Below are 17,614 nucleotides of genomic sequence, written 5' to 3' on the forward strand. Positions count from 1 at the left end.
TATGCAAAAGCCGTGAAACACCTGTCGGGTATTAAGGCTCACTTTATTCCTTGTTACGTTCCTCAAGGGGTCTATTTTCCAAAATGGTATGCCATGTTGGTATTTTTTGCTGTCCTGGCACCATAGGGGCTTCCTAAATGTGACATGCCCCCAAGCAAAATTTGCTCTCAAAAAGCCAAATATGACTCCTTCTCTTCTGAGCATTGTAGTTCGCCCATAGTGCACTTCAGGTCAACTTATGGGGTACCTCCATACTCAGAAGAGATGGGGTTACAAATTTGGGGGGTATTTTTTACTATTAACCCTTGCATAAATGTGAAATTTGGGGGGAAACACACATTTTAGTGACATTTTTTTAAATTTTTTTTACATATGCAAAAGTCGTGAAACACCTGTGGGGTATTAAGGCTCACTTTATTCCTTGTTACGTTCCTCAAGGGGTCTAGTTTCCAAAATGGTATGCCATGTGTTTTTTTTTCCTGTTCTGGCACCATAGGGGCATCCTAAATGCAACATGCCCCCCAAAAACCATTTCAGAAAAACGTACTCTCCAAAATCCCCTTGTCGCTCCTTCACTTCTGAGCCCTCTACTGCGCCCGCCGAACACTTTACATATACATATGAGGTATGTGCTTACTCGAGAGAAATTGGGCTACAAATATAAGTATACATTTTCTCCTTTTACCCCTTGTAAAAATTCAAAAATTGGGTCTACAAGAACATGCGAGTGTAAAAAATTTATATTGTGAATTTTCTCCTTCACTTTGCTGCTATTCCTGTGAAACACCTAAAGGGTTAAAATGCTGACTGAATGTCATTTTGAATACTTTGGGGGCTGCAGTTTTTATAATGGGGTCATTTGTGGGGTATTTCTAATATGAAGACCCTTCAAATACACTTCAAATCTGAACTGGTCCCTGAAAAATTGTGATTTTGGAAATTTTGAGAAAAATTGGAAAATTGCTGCTGAACTTTGAAGCCCTCTGGTGTCTTCCAAAAGTAAAAACACGTACATTTTATGATGCAAACATAAAGTGAACATATTGTATATGTGAATTTTAAAAAATGGTTTGGAATATCCATTTTCCTTACAAGCAGAGAGCTTCAAAGTTAGAAAAATGCAAAATTTTCAATTTTTTTATCACATTTTTGAATTTTTCACTAAGAAACGATGCAAGTATCGACAAAATTTTACCAATAACATAAAGTAGAATATGTCACGAAAAAACAATCTCGGAATCAGATTGATAGGTAAAAGCATTCCAGAGTTATTAATGTTTAAAGTGACAGTGGTCAGATGTTCAAAAAACGCTCTGGTGCTAAGGTGTAAAATGGCCTGGTCCTTAAGGGGTTAAAATGATCTACACTGTTTCTTAAAGGTAAATCAAGGCTTCCCTGTCATCTCTCACCATCCAAAAATCTTAGGACAGCTGTTCCTTGTATAATTAGTTGTGTACCTATTGCTGTATGTTCACAGTGCTGCAGTGCCATCTTCCCTCCCCCTTCCCCTTCTCAGCGGAAATAACAACATTAGTTGCAGCTCAGTGCTTAGTGTAACCTTTTTTTTCCTTGCTGTGATCCTGCTGATCAGGTTTGTTTTCTTGCAAACCGATTGAATTAGTAACCCTCCATTTCCTCTACTAATACTGTACTGTGTACATCATCAGCCTAGCACAATGCTGCCCGTTTGGATTACATTATTATTAGTGTGCTAGTTTTATAAATACAGATTATTACCCTCATGAAAAACTCCCCGTATACGATTAAACATTGGCCTCATTTGCCCAAGTGTCTCTGTGTTGCTTTCCTCTGGGTAGCATAGCAAGGTCTGACAAAGGTTAAACTAGACCAAAATTTCCTTTGAATTTATTCCTTGCTTAACACATTCTTATCCGTGTTCTCATCCAGAGATCAGTTCCCTGGCATTGACCTGGCTCTAAATATGAAGGATCCAGATGGTGACCTGATTCGCCTGATGGACAACAGTGACATGGAGCTTCTTGTCATAAATGGAAAAAGAAAATCACAACTAGAGAACTTCTTCCCCTGGGAATTACATATCACACGCCTTGATGACCTGGACGTTTATAATAATATGGAATGAGGAGAAAATCAACTGCTGGAAATAATAGAAGATTTTCGGAACCTAAGAGACATAAATTGGTCCAAACCAATTTTACTCACATTTAGGTCAGCAAAGTGGGAAGTCCACAGATCATTCAATCCAAAGAAATTAGATTAGGAAACTTTCTAAAGACACTGCAGCAATCTGATATGTTTCTTAAAAGGGAACCTGTCACGTAAATAAATGCAGCCTGATTTACAGGTATAATGTTATAGAGCAGGAAGAGCTGAAGAGATTGATAGTTAGTTTTGTGGGAAAAGTTCCAGAATAACTTGTCATTGATTCATGAACATCTCTGCTTATTTTGAGCTAAGTAGTCAAGTGGAGGGTCCTGCTCCGTGTGAATAGAGATTTACATGAATATATTAAAATTTATCCTGGTACTTTTCCTACAATACTACAGTCAATCTGATCGGCTCATCCAGCTCTAAACCCTGTTGTTACCAAAAGGCGCTTGGGGGTACTGCTCTGACTAGATTTTAAAACATGAGCTCATTTTGACTTGCTTCCCCACCTATAGACACAAAAAGAGTTACTCTATCGCAACCCATTATGACTTTAAATATTTTATTATATGTGAGTTTTATTTCATTATTCTGGGCCTATTGTCATGGTTTATTTCTACCTCAATCACTAACCCACTTAAAAAGACAAAAAGACATAGCATCACATTTTCTGATATAGCACAGTGGTAAAAAGTACCCTAATGGCCTTAAATGGGAACTGCCATATCCAAAAACTTTTTATATGTTGTTTCTATACTAATGAAAATTAAAGACCTTTTGTAATATGATTGTTAACATTTTTTTAATATTTAATAAACACTAACCAGTCTTGCAGCAGCATCAGGCTTGTCCATGAATCATGGACAAGAGATGACTCATGGACAAGGCTGCATGAGCAGACGAGCCACTGACCTCCCACCACCACAAGATGGCACACGCCCCCTTCCCCTGAGAGGATTTCAAACACTGGGAGATAATGAAAAGAGGTATTTTTATAATAAATATTGGTGATAGAGGCATAAAAACTATATGTACATGGTCAGGATTAGGTACTGAGTAACATTTTTTTTTGTGGGATCTGGCAGGTACGCTTTAAGATACTTCATTTTGGGTCTATTGAGATGGACTGTAACTGAATCAAACAATAGTTGTAATAAGCATATAAAACATAAAATAAAGTAGGTCGCGGTCACGATGGACAGGGAAAATTGCAGCTCTGAGCTTACCCAGACTACTATCCCTGCCTTATGGGGTGCCCACATTCTTAATAGGATAGCCCAAGCCTTTGTGCTCTACAACAGTGTCATGCAATGCTACTCTGCTATAGTGCAAAGTGTAATAAAGTCCAATACAAACACTGTACAGAAGTCAGGGAAGCAGGACAGGACACCATGGGTTAGCAGGTATAGTACAAGAAACAAAACACAGGCGATAAACAGACAAACAGTAAAAAAGCAATCAGGGGGGCTGAATACAAACCTAGAGAGCTCCCAGTACAAATATTTAGCCAATGGTCAAGAGCTAGTGCAGAAAGAATTCAAACACAGGCAAAAAATAACAGACTGGGTGAGTATGTACATTACCACCTGAGAAAGACGTTGACACTAAGACCAGATTGGCCCAATGTCCAAGCTTCCTGATTGGCCTGGGCATCACCACAGTGAGGCAGGATGCATCAGCCATCTCAGGAGAAATCAACCCTTCTGCTAGAACCAGATCCACTTATTACAGTAGCTCTATAAGTTACAAAAGGTTTTCTAAAAAAACTATCGGTATACATTATTAACACTGGGTATAAAGCCTAAAGCGGGATCTATGAGTCCCCACACGCTCCAGGGTATGGGGGCAATTGCCACACATGCACTTCCTAGAACTATATCACTGCGTGTATTAATATAAATTCTCCCTCTAACAAATCTTAAATTGTATCTAATCCTACTATAGAAGGTTAGAGAACATATTTGCTCTGCTAATTTTAAAGAAACCAATAACGATGGCCTATTGAAATTACAGCTACTGCTATACAGATCCCCCCAAAAAAATCACATATCAGGCAATCAAAATCTCTGAAAGTGTTCATGTAATGCCCTTTGTAATACCCTTTTTTCCAAAATGAATTCCACTTGATCCTTTCCAAACTCCTGACTGGCTTAGATGGATCATGTGAAATACAAATTGATGCCAATGAACCACGAAGTGCTTTTTTGGGACTACCGCATCCTTACTTAGACATGTTGAGAGGTGGTTTATTAATATAATTTACTCTATTAGAATGTCACACTGGTGTTGCATTATAAAGAGGTTTGTTATATAAGCATATCATATATTTATGAACTTCTGGTTGAAACCTTTAAGAGATAATGGTAAGGTTAGTAATATGTTACCATAAAACCAAGTTCTGATTATTTTCTTATAAAATCTGAAATCTGAATTTATTTTAATAAGCACAATATTTCATGGAGGCAGAATGTGCGACTACTATGGGGTTCTGAGGCCAAGCTTTGGTTTATGTCAACATCTTCATTAAAGGAGATGAGAACTTACAATGTTAGTAGACAAGTGTATACCATAATAAAAGGGCCCATTTTGATGTTTATGGGGCCCCTTTCTTCTGTGTTAAATTATTGTATTTAGAGAGATGTGATCTTGCTATTGATTGTATAATGGTGAGTGCAGATGAATCACTCCTGTATATCATAGATGACATTTATATAAAGATATTTTTTAAAGAAGGATTACTATATTTGTACTTACTACTGTGCATCAGCTGTTATGCAGTGTTTTGAATATATGGAGTACATTTACAAAAATATAATAAATATTATGAAAGGTAAAGCATTTGTTGCGTACTGAAGATTATATATAATCATGGAAGAAAATGTGGCACCCCTTCATGTACATTATGTCCAAGAAATAGACATGGCGCTGGACGATTAAAAGGCAGACAGCCAGAGAGTTGAGATAGAGTTACAGCTTTTTCACACCTTGACCTTCATTAGCCTGTTCCATCACGCTACAGGGGTTAAAAAAACAAAACAAAAAAAAAACACCCATTCAGTGACTTAGAGTACTAGGTGTACATGTAACCAATTAAAAATGCTAAAAACCAACATAAATGAAAAGTATTCAAAGAAACATCAATCCTAGATTGATATAACATCACCACTCAGGTGTTGAGAGAGCGTCTCTGTGCTTCAATGTGTGAAGTGACCAGAGGGAGATTATTTTTCACAAGGCTGCAAAGAATTGTAGTTTCAAGCACAGCACGCATGGAAGGGAGCCTAGCTGTGCTGCAATGGGTGGGATGGTTGGTTGAGTGGGACGGAGATAAGTCACCTCCCACCTAGAAAAAAGGGATCTTTGGGTTTGTAGTTGAAAGGAGGAAACAAAAAATAGGAAATAGCCAGTTCACACACACAAGCCAGCAGCGAGATGGGGGACTCAGTACACGGCCATTTATGACTAAGCACTCGGTATAGCGTGCAACGGCCCATTGGCCATGTTGTACCCTTAACTGGACTGTTCGTTAAAAAAATTTAGATTGTTGTACTGGGTGAGTGCTATCATCATTTCTACATGTCCAATCTATCCAATGGTGCCTGCAGCTATTACGAGCAAATACAGCTGACAGATTCCCTTTAGTAGGGTTAATTGGTTTAGGCAACTCTTTTTTTTTTTTTTTGTCTCCTATATAAAAAAACTGTGTTAGTAACATTGAAATACTGATTAAAAGCAAAGGCCGTCAACTATCTGACAGAGCAGAAAGCCATATTTGATGTGATAGTATTATTGGTGGACTCCCCTCTATCTTCTTAAAATGTTATTTATTTCATAACTGCCTTACATTGCTCTATGTCTGTAGTCTGTGCTAAACAATCTATACAAGGTGATGAATAATATCTGCCAAAATATGAACACAAACAATCTAAAAATCATATGTCATCTACAGGAAAGCATCTCAAATACATACTTCTCAGTATGAATGGTGCTAAAATATTCATGTGTAGTCAACTAAATTAACACTGAATTTTTGGTTCAGAATTATGTGTTACTGACTAAGCATTGTTGCCGCTCCTATCCCCACAGCCTGGGGGCTGGAACAAGCTTAAATGCAAATTAAATATATTTGTTTTAAAGGGGCAAGATACATTTGTAGCATTTTTTCTGACCTATCATTGGGCTAATAACAATGACTCCTGTATCAATTGAAATATTAGACATTGAGTCTTGTTTTATGCTCTTTTGGAACCCATACATTAAATTTGCAGTAAAAAGATGTGATACTGTTCAATCAGGAGAATTTCCATTATAACTTTTAATTATCATTATTATTTGGACTCCTATCTTCTTAAAGAAAATGGTCAGTGTGCATATTGTATGGAAGAATCAAAGATCTTTTGCAGAAGGTTCACTTTTTTAAGGTTATAGACACCTTTCAATGCATTTCTTGATTTCTGCTTGTAAGGGTACAAATACACTTTCTCCTTTGGTCTTTATTAAACATTTTGCCAAGTTTCTGTTTTACAGGCAAAAGCTCTGCCCTCTTATCAATGATGTCTGTCAGAAAAGCTATTCTCTGATGGGTTTGTTATCAGCCAGTTTCTACTCTCCTGGAGGAACTTCTAAGCTGAAGTTTGATCTAGTCATGACCTTTGATCTGGTCATTAATTGGCTTAAATTGGGCTCAGGAGAGGAGGGAAGGCCTGATAAAATTGTAAGAGAATAGCTTTTCTGTTTGACTCGACTGATGACAGGGCACGGCTGGAGACCGTGTAAAAGAACATAATAAAGACTTATGGAATAAGTGTTTATTTTTTTTTTTTTAATACCGTAATAAGTACAAATCAAGACTAAAAATACATTCAAAAGTGTCCAAAACCTTCAAGCCTGAAAAAAAATATTTACTGCTAATTTCTAGCAATAGAGAAAATGCACATACTTGAGTCTGGAAAATATGTTTGTTTTTTTAAATCAACTGGTGCTAGAACATTAAACAGATTTGTAAATTACTTCTATTTAAATATCTTAATCCTTCCAGTACTTATCAGCTACTGCATGCTCCACAGGAAGTTCTTTTCTTTTTTAATGTATTTTCTGTCTGCCCAGAGTGCTCTCTGCTGACATCTCTGTCCATGTCAGGAACTGTCCAGAGCAGGATAGGTTTGCTATAGGGATCTGCTCCTGCTCTGGAAAGTTCATAAAATGGACAGAGGTGTCAGCAGAGAGCACTGTGGTCAGACAGAAAATACATTCAAAAATAAAAGAACTTCCTCTGTAGCATATAGCAGCTGATTAGTCCTGGAGAGGATTAAGATTTTTTAATAGAAGTCATTTTCTGGCACCATTTGATTAAAAAAAAAAAAAAAAAAAAAGGTTTCCCATAGGAGTACCACTATAAGTCTTGGAAATATGTACTTCTAAAACTGTAAGTCAGGCCTCTCTGATGGGGTGCACTTACCTGTTGGTGATACATGGCTGTGTGATGTTTGAAAAGTTATTATATGCTGCACAAGCCTTTGTATGGTTTTAGAAATCTCAGGTCTATTGACATCAATGGCATCTTTTTGTTATAGACTTATCTTTATGTCCTTCCACTACTTTGAAGTCTCTGCCCTGTACCATTCACTGCACTAGATGCTTATTCGTTTAGGAAAATAGTTTAATCTTACTTATAATGTCTCCTCCCTCATTTCTGTCTACCGTCCTCCACATGCTCCATGTTCTGTCAACAATCTAAAGATAACTTCCTCTTTAATATGAACCTCCCACTCCTATCTCCAATACCTTGCACAAGTTGCACCAGTTCACTGGAATGTGCTTCCTCATTAAATCAGTAAATTCTACAGTAGATCTACAGTAAAAAGCCAAAAAAAACATACGGTAATTTTAACTACAAATTAAATCACTATTACATTATTCACTGTCACACAGGGATTGGTAGAGGTGGCAATCATTTACTTTATTGGTAATAAGATGGCCCTGAGTATATATAAGGCACTTGTATATATAAGGATTTAGTGTTTCAATTCTAACCAAAGACAACATCTTCATGGCCTAGGACTAGGCTCCCTGTGATTGCATTAGTTTCCTCCAAATATTTTGGATTTCTGCCACACTCAAAAACTCTATGATATGAAGTCAATAGCCTCCTATGAAATTAGCCACAGTACAGGGCATACCTTAAAGTAGCTAACTGAGGAAGGGGTTGAATACTTTGTATAGAGCACCCCGAAATGGGTTTAGCCTGAATGCAGTGTGACTGCAATCTGAACTTTTAGCCATCATTTGTTAGACATCAATTCTAGCAATAGTCCAAGCAAAGATCCAGTATTACTATTGCGATCCATCTGCAATGCTGTGAACCATAGGTTGCCACTTGATTCACTTTCCATTCCCGAAATCCATCCGCTGATCCATCTGCTGCCTATGTTACTCGCTGATCCGGTGACTCGCTGAGCCATTGTTCCATCTATTGTCTATATCTCCCGCTGACCGCTGACATCAGACGCCACCAACAAGAGGGAGTTCAATGAGGAAACATCGCTAGTCTGCACTCTCAGACCTCCGCAGCTACTGCACAGCAATCACCGGGTTCAGTGCCGTCTGAACCAGCCGTGCTGGCGCCTGCAAGCACCCACAGGTCAGCGTATCACACCATCCATCAGCGAGACATAGAGAATTTGGTAATATAACTATCTTTATTCATCAGTGGTCAACCTGCTCAGTATTGGACATGTTTTCACACATATTTTTATTGCTGGACATTTATCAGTTCTATACCGGAGTATCAGCCGATTAACACAGTTTTATTATGTTTACGTTCATTGAATTATATCACACGTACCTTCATAATGCCTACATCGTGTGTATTTTCATAGCATCCACATTATGTATAAGTTATGTTCGTTGCATGTATACATTCTCAGTGTCTCATTTTGCATATGGCCAAAGTTCTATCACACACAATCATTAACAGCTAAGGTATCATGCATGTGTTCACAGTATTTGTTATGTATTTATCATCAATATGATTATAGTGAGTAGCATCTATATGTTTCTTATATGTTATATCAGGTATACCTTCTTAGCATTCGGCATGCATTCGTACATATCGTTTACATAATTTATACGATCATAGCATTTTTATTAAGTATATGTTCATAGCCTTTTATATCATTTTTTACATTTATAGCTTTATATTGTATACAAGCATAGCATTTACAGATTTAGGAGATTTGCTATCATTGTCTATTTTCCGCAGCACTTTAGACAAGAAAAGTCTCTGACCATGGGTCTATTGACTGAGAGATTTATGAAACGTCGCACGGCGTTTAGTAAATTTTGCTAATGAACTTTAGTGTCTATTCTCTGCAGGGCCGCCATCAGGGGGGTACAACCCATACTACTTTAAGGTGCCCGGAGCTTTTTTTTACTTGTCAGTGAGTGACTGACTATCACTCACTGACCACTGGGGGCCCGCCACTACTCGCTGACTGATTGACTGACTACGTACAGTCAGTCAATCAGCCACACACACATGCTGCCTGTCACTATCAGAAAAGAATCCCTGCAGCATTGCGCCGCTGCCGCACATACCTCCGAGGCTGACGGCCGCTGCCTCTTTAAATCTGCAGTGGCCGTGGGGAGGTACTGCTTTATCGTGCATGGCTGCTGCACATTGACACAGCACGCTGATCCTGCTCCCCCTCATGCACAGTAGCGCTGTGGCGGAACAGAGGAGAGGTGCTCTGTTGCTGCTGTGGGGCGCCACTGTGCCTGGCTACCAAAAAGGTCAGTGGTGGCAGCGGAAAATGAGCCTGAGAGGACTGGAGCGGAGCCTGGCATAAATTTAAGAAAAAAAATATATATAATGTGACTTGGGACTGAAATGAACTAGGGGCAAGATTTGAGGCCTACAACTATATATGGACAACAATTAGCAGCAGAAAGGGGCATACAACAACCAAATAGTGGCAAGTTGTGTCCCATACAGTTGTTGTAGGCCCCTCTTTGCTAATAGTTCCCCCCATATAGTTATAGACCTCTCTGAGAGGGGACCAGGCCTACCACAACTATAGGGGCAACTATTAACAGAAGGGCCTACCCAAACTGTATGGAGCACCCTATATAGTTTGGGTAGTCCCCTCTGTTAATAGTTGCCCCCATAGTTGTGGTAGGCCCGGGCCCCTCTAAGAGAGGCCTACAACTATATGGGGGGGAGGAACTACTAACAAAGGGGCCTACCCAAACTATATGAAACACATAACCTTAAACCCCTCTATATAGCTTTTATTGCATAACCCCTTAAGAAACATGATGTAAACATACGCCCTGCAACCGCTTTATACACGGTGGGTCCAGGCTGCTATTAGTAGCAAAGACCCATGGCTAATAGCTGACATCGCTGATCGGGCCGATGTTTGGCATTAACCCTTTAGAGGCCTAAATGGGATGAGATTTAGCTCCAGGCGGCTGATCAGATGGTGGAAGGGCCGTTAACCCTTTAAGGACCTCAGGCGTATAGGTACACCCTTGCTCGCTGGTACTTAAGGACCAAGGGCGAACCTGTACACGCCTGGGAATTTACGTCCCCGTCGCGCACAAGGCGGGGATCGGACAGGGTTGCCTGCTAAAATCATTCAGCAGGCATCCCGTGTCAATGCCCAGGGGGGTCCTGAGACCCGCCCCATGTCGGCGATCGCTGCAAATCGCTGGTGAATTCTCCAGCGATTTGCAGTGATTCCGGCTCATATGGGTCTCTGGTGACCTGGAAAATAAGGGGGATTGGGGGTGTCCAAGACACCCCTGGTGCCCCTGAAGGGATAGGAGTTAAGGGGGTGCCACCCCTCCTATCCCTGCTATTGGTTGATTAGAAGCGATCGACCAATAGCAGATCGGGGGGTTAAAGTTCAGTTCCCCCGCTCTGCCCACCCACTGTAGTCCGGGCAGAGCAGGGGAACCGACGGTGGCCAGAGCCGGAGGTCACTTACCATCGGCGGCGGCATCGGGCATACTCCTGAGTATGGAAATACCCCATGTGTGGGTGCAAAGTGTACGGACGCACAAAAAGGCTCAGGAGTGAGAGTGCACTATGCACAGTTGAGGCCTAAATTGGTGATTTGCACAGGGGTGGCTGATTTTACACCGGTTCTGACATAAACGCAAAAAATAAATACCCACATGTGACCCCATTTTGGACCCCATTACACTCACGGAATGTAACAAGGGGTAAAGTGAGCCTTAACACCCCACAGATGTTTGATGAATTTTCGTTAAAGTTGGATGGGAAAAAGAAGAAAATCATTTTTTTTTCACAAAAATGCTGGTGTTTCCTTAAAGGGGTATACCAGGCGAAAACTTTTTTTTACATATCAACTGGCTCCGGAAAGTTAAACAGATTTGTAAATGACTTCTTTTAAAAAAATCTTAATCCTTCCAATAGTTATTAGCTTCTGAAGTTGAGTTGTTGTTTTTTGTCTAACTGCTCTCTGATGACTCACGTCCCGGGAGCTGTGCAGTTCCTATAGGGATATTCTCCCATCATGCACAGCTCCTGAGACGTGACATCATCATTGAGCAGTTAGACAGAAAACTTCAGAAGCTAATAACTTTTGGAAGGATTAAGATTTTTTAATAGAAGTAATTTACAAATCTAATTAACTTTCCGGAGCCAGTTGATACATATAAAAAAAGGTTTTGCCTGGAATACCCCTTTAAATTTTTCATTTTCAAAAGGGAAAATAGGAAAACAACCCCCCCCAAAATTTGTAACCCCATTTCTTCTGAGTAAGAAAATACCCCATATGTGGATGTAAAGTGCTCTGTGGGTGCACTACAATGCTCAGAAGAGGAGTGCCAATGGGCTTTTGGAGAGAAAATGTGTCCAGAATTGAAGGCCACGTTTGTTTACAAAGCCCCCATAGTGCCAGGTCAATGGACCTCCCCCTCATGTGACCCCATTTTGGAAACTAAACCCCTCATGTAATGTAATAAGGGTTACAGTTAGCATTTAAACCCCACAGGTGTCTGACAAATTTTTGGAACAGTGGTCCGTGAAAATGAAAAGTGTAAATTTTCTTTTGTACAGCCCACTGTTCCAAAGATCTGTCAAACGCCAGTGGGGTGTAAATGCTCACTGCACCCCTTATTAAATTCTGTGAGGGGTGTAGTTTCCAAAATGGGGTCACATGTGGGTGGTTCCACTATTCTGGCACCACGGAGGGCTTTGTAAACGCACATGGCCCCCGACTTCCATTCCAAACAAATTCTGTCTCCAAAATCTCAATGGCGCTCCTTCTCTTCTGAGCATTGTAGTTCACCAGCAGAGCACTTGATGTCAACACATGGGGTTACAAATTTTGGGGGCCATTTTCTCCTATTACCCCTTGTAAAAATGTAACACTTGTGGAAAAACCAGCATTTTTGTGATTTTTTTTTTCTCATTTACACATCCAACTTTAACAAAAAGTTGTCAAACACCTGTGGGGTGTTAAGGCTCACTGTACCCCTTGTTACGTTCCTTGAGGGGTGTAGTTTCTATAATATTATGCCATGTTTTTTTTTTTTGTTTTTTTTTGCTGTTCTGGCACCCTAGGGGCTTCCTAAATGCGACATGCCCCCCAAAAACCATTTAAGCAAAATTCACTCTCCAACATCCCATTGTCGCTTCTTCCTTTCTGAGCCCTCTACTGCGTCCGCCGAACACTTGACATACACATATGAGGTATTTCCTTACTCGAGAGAAATTGGGTTACAAGTTTTGGGGGGGATTTTTCTCCTATTACCCCTTGTAAAAATTCAAAAACTGGGTCTACAAGAGCATGCGAGTGTAAAAAATTAAGATTTTGAATTTTCTTCTTCACTTTGCTGCTATTCCTGTGAAACACGTAAAGAGTTAACTAACTGAATGTCACTGTGAATACTTTGAGGGGTGCAGTTTTTATAATGTGGTCATTTATGGGGTATTTCTAATATGAAGGCCCTTCAAATCTACTTCAAAACTGAACTGGTTCCTGAAAAATTCAGATTTTGAAAATTTCGGGAAACATTTGAAAATTGCTGCTGAAATTTGAAGCCCTCTGATGTCTTCCAAAAGTAAAAACATGTCAACTTTATGATGCAAACATAAAGTAGACATATTTATGGACATTTATCAACGGGTTTAGTCAGGTTTTCTTTACTATAATTGTCGCAAAATTGTCGCAACTGCGACTACGCGATTTTTCGTGCGACATTTTGACTGGAAAGAGAGAAAAGCAAGTTTTCCAAAAATTAACTATGTAGTAATAATTTTAAAATGGACTACGGGTAGTCAGGCATTTATTAACTGCGACAGTCGCAACTGCGCAAAAAAAGTCGCAACAGCATTAAAAATTGACTAAATTTACTCCAGCTCAAACATGGAGCAGAAAAAGCTACTACCAAAGTAAAAAAGGAAAAATTGCTTACGTGAAACAAAATTATCAACAGGCTGAAAGCAGTTGATAAATAAGTCACACATAAGCAAAAAAAAAGTAAGGAAAAAATTACAAAAAAAAAGGAAGACATAAGCAAACATTGATAAATGTCCCTCATTGTATATGTGAATTAATCTATACCGGTAATTTATTTGGAATGTCTATTTCCTTTACAAGCAGAGAGCTTCAAAGTTAGAAAAATGCAAAATGTTCAATTTTTTCATCAAATTGAAATGATGCAAGTATCGACAACATTTTACCACTAACATAAAGTAGAATATGTCACGAAAAAACATTCTCGGAATCAGAATGAAAGGTAAAAGCATCCCAGAGTTATTTATGCTTAAAGTGACAGTGGTCAGATGTGCAAAAAATGCTCTGGTCCTACAGTGAAAATTGGCCTGGTTCTTAAGGGGTTAAATGTGTAGGCTGTTGTGTTAACTTATGTTATGGTAGCAGTACTGTTCTCATGAAGTCTTCAGGATCTCACTTAGCAAGTAATGTGTATTTTCGTTAAATATGTGGCTATGTTAAAAAAAATTCTGGGTTTTGCCCCCTTTTAGGTGCACTCTCATGCAGCAGTTATGGCACCTCAAGCTGCTTAGTTAGGTGGTTGGTGCTTAGGATATGATGTTCACATTAATGTAGTAACCGAAGCTGCTTAGTGTAGGTATTTAGGGTGCGACAGTCATACAATGTAGCCCTAACCACAAATTAAGTATAAAGACATTACTTATTTCTTAACATTCCAACTTCCTTAAAACACATCAACATATAGTTTTTCAGTTCCGTCATTACATTTGCCAGTCATGACCAAACCCGATGACAGAACAGTTTATATTTTACATTCGGATTGTTAGGGTAGGTTCACACGTACATATTTTGCTCAACAGATTTTTCTATTCGATGAAGTCAATGGGTAGCAAAATTAGCTGCAGCAAAATACACTTGTGTGACTTTACCCTTACACTAAATAAGCGATTAGTGTGAGGACCATGGCAAACACCACCACAGCCTCTACTTTCCCTCCTTGAGGGTGAGTTTGCTTGGGCAAAAGAAACAGCCATAAAAAATTGCTGTGCCGCAACTCTGTCAAAGCTGCGGGCACCATGGTGGTGGATGTAGCTTGGTATGTATGGACGGAGATCCAATTGACTTTAATGAAAGCTTCAGGACTATACTGACTGGAAAATAAGTGACATATCTCTTTTTTGCATTTTCCTGGCTCCCATTAAAGTCAATGGGAGCAGGGTTTCAGACAGTGACATTGATCTGTTTTACATCTGTATAAAATATCTATGCCCTGTCTCAGGGGTTTGCTGTGTAAGTAAAATCTGTCAATTTCAAGTCCAAGGTGTTTAGCTCCATTCTGCTCTCTATTCTTCCTCAGAGTGTCAATCTACCCTGTCACAAGATAACCCTTTATAATAGAACTGTATTACTTGGAATTTCCAGAAATGAAAACATTTTTGTTCCCACCTATCTATGGTCATGACATCAAGACACTTCCCTATTCCTGTAAGGGGTTAGAACATACAGGAATATAGTCAACCACATTCTCTTGCACATGTACACAAAGAATGGACAAACACCATCTTCACTATATGGCCCACATCTGCGTATACACATCTAGATCCTAAAACACCAGGTAAGATACAAGACAATAGATCTGATAGTGGACAACCTGAAATTTGTCTAACAGATGAAATACATGTGCAAGCTATGCTAACTTGCAGTCTGAGTGAGTACATATATTTGTATGCACGAGGAAGCATAGGAGGATACAATCTTTTTGTTACTGTATATTCAGATATTTCTATCATAAATCATGTAAATCCATTACTTGTTTTGGCATTTTGTAAGATATTTGATTTTGTGAACCATGTACTATCAATATAGCATAAAAATTACAATATAAGGCATCTCTGGCTGTATATAATTTTCTACATCTCCTTATCCAGCATACGTGAATGTACATTATAGCAATGCCACATGCCTATCTGTTGGTTGTACTAAGGTTCACTATAGTGAATGCTATGTTTGCTGTCAAATTTCTAAAATTGTTCTGGTAGAGATAGTCCAAGATGTCTTAGATATTTTAAGTGTATATTCTGTGGATTTTCTGCACAGTGTTTCCATACCGAAAATCTTTAGCATTTACAGTAGCAGCCACCATAAAGTATTGCCTTAACATAGGTAAATGAAATAACAATGGCAAGGTTGTTTTTGGCAGAGAAAATATCATCAAGCATAAGGATGCGAACAACTTTGACAAGGGGCTACATAGTGATGACTAAATGACAGGGTGAGACAACCTCTAAAACAGCAACTTTTTTTAGGGTGTTTCCTGAATTTAGGGGTAAAGGGAATGTGTCAGCTGTAGGTCATGCTCAGGCCTCAACAAAGCTATGCTAAGCTGCAGTATGTACAACTTCTGCCCCCACTCCTCCATTCTTTGATTTATATGCATAATGCTGAAAAACATGCTCGGTATGTCAGTAAATCAAGGCAGGGAGGCATGGGGGAAAGAGAAGGCATGCCTGCTGCAGCTCACACAGCCTTCTTGACACCTAAGCACTGAACATGATCTAGAGCTGACATCTTCCCTTTACTACCAGTCAAAAGTGTTAGAACAACCAGTTAAGCGGTGATGGGCTCATAGGTGTTCAAAGCTCACTTATGCTTGTGGAGAGAAAATGCTAACCCATCTGGTCAAATCCCAAAAAAGGAACATCCCAAAGAAGAGCTACTGTAGCACAAATTGCTGAAAAAGTTATTGCTGTTTATGATAGAAAGGTGTAAGAACACAGAACAAATACACCTCAGCTTGCTGCATGTGGGGCTGAAAAGCCATAGATAGTTTAAAGTGTCCACACTTGATCCTGTCCACCAATGGCAGCACCTACAATGGGCATGTAAACAGGACTATAGAATAATTAAATTGTATGGACTGATAAATCATATTTTCTTTTCCAGTACTGATGTACAGTAAACGAAAATGCAATTTATTTGACCATACCACGTAGATGGCTGTGTGGTGCCACTCCTGTGTTGTACTAGCTGTGTCCTTAAAGGAGCACTGCAGCCTTATACAAATTATCCCCTGTACGCAAGATAGGAGATAAATGTCTGATTGTGGGGGGGGGGGGGGGTCCGAACACTGGTAACCCCCACAATGTCCTGTACGGGGCCGCAGCTCTCCCTATGCAGCAGGCGTGTCGGCCGCAGTATGACAACGCACCCGACACACTTTCTCCATGATTGCACTCCTCTGTGCTCTCTCCTGTCTGATAGTACTCTTCTTTGCTCTCTCTTCTGTCTGATAGCACTTACATGTGCTCTCTCCTGTCTGATAGGAAAGTAGAGAGCACAGCGGAGTGCAATTTGGCAGGAGAGAGCACAGAGGAGTCCTATCAGACAGGAGAGAGCACAGAGGAGTGCTATTAGTCAGGAGAGAGCACAGAGGAGTGCTATCAGACAGGAGAGAGCACAGAGGCGTATTATCAGACAGGAGCGAGCACAGAGGAGTGCAATCAGACAGGAGAGAGCACAGAGGAGTACTATAAGACAGGAGAGAGCACAGAAACAGGAGAGAGGACAGAGGAGTGCTATCAGACAGGAGAGAGCACAAAGGAGTCCTATCAAACAGGAGAGAGCACAGAGGAGTGCTATCAGACAGGAGAGAGCACAGAGGAGTGATATTAGTCAAGAGAGAGCACAGAGGAGTCCTATTCGACAGGAGAGAGCACAGAGAAGTCATATCAGACAGGAGAGAGCACAGGGGAGTGCAGTCAGGCAGGAGAGAGCACAGAGGAGTGCTATCAGACAGGAGAGAGGACAGAGGAGTGCTATTAGTCAGGAGAGAGTACAGAGGAGTCCTATTCGACAGGAGAGAGCACAGAGAAGTCATATCAGACATGAGAGAGCACAGGGGAGTGCAATCAGGCAGTAGAGAGCACAGAGGAGTGCAATCAGACAGGAGAGAGCACAGAGGAGTGCTATTAGTCAGGAGAGAGCACATAGGAGTC

At 40.0% G+C, this 17,614-nt stretch overlaps 2 protein-coding genes across 9 annotated transcripts in view; both read left to right on the forward strand.

Annotated features, from left to right (window-relative positions):
• Window positions 1-4,954, forward strand: part of NCF4 (neutrophil cytosolic factor 4) — a 325,878-nt gene extending 320,924 nt beyond the window's left edge. For all 5 annotated transcript variants that reach the window (XM_056524092.1, XM_056524094.1, XM_056524095.1 and 2 more), the window contains one exon: window positions 1,909-4,954. In XM_056524092.1, the coding sequence (XP_056380067.1) occupies window positions 1,909-2,104 (196 nt within the window). In that variant the 3' untranslated portion in view covers window positions 2,105-4,954. The remainder of the gene's footprint in view (window positions 1-1,908) is intronic.
• The window catches only part of CSF2RB (colony stimulating factor 2 receptor subunit beta), a 129,464-nt gene continuing 113,990 nt past the window's right edge, over window positions 2,141-17,614 (forward strand). Inside the window, exon 1 of one of the 4 annotated variants that reach the window (XM_056524089.1) lies at window positions 2,141-2,190. The gene's annotated coding sequence lies outside the window, so the exon portion shown is untranslated. The other 3 variants (XM_056524088.1, XM_056524087.1, XM_056524090.1) reach the window with 3 other exon arrangements.

The sequence above is a fragment of the Hyla sarda genome, chromosome 6 (genome assembly GCF_029499605.1).
Source record: "Hyla sarda isolate aHylSar1 chromosome 6, aHylSar1.hap1, whole genome shotgun sequence".
In the NCBI taxonomy this organism is placed as follows: domain Eukaryota; kingdom Metazoa; phylum Chordata; class Amphibia; order Anura; family Hylidae; genus Hyla; species Hyla sarda.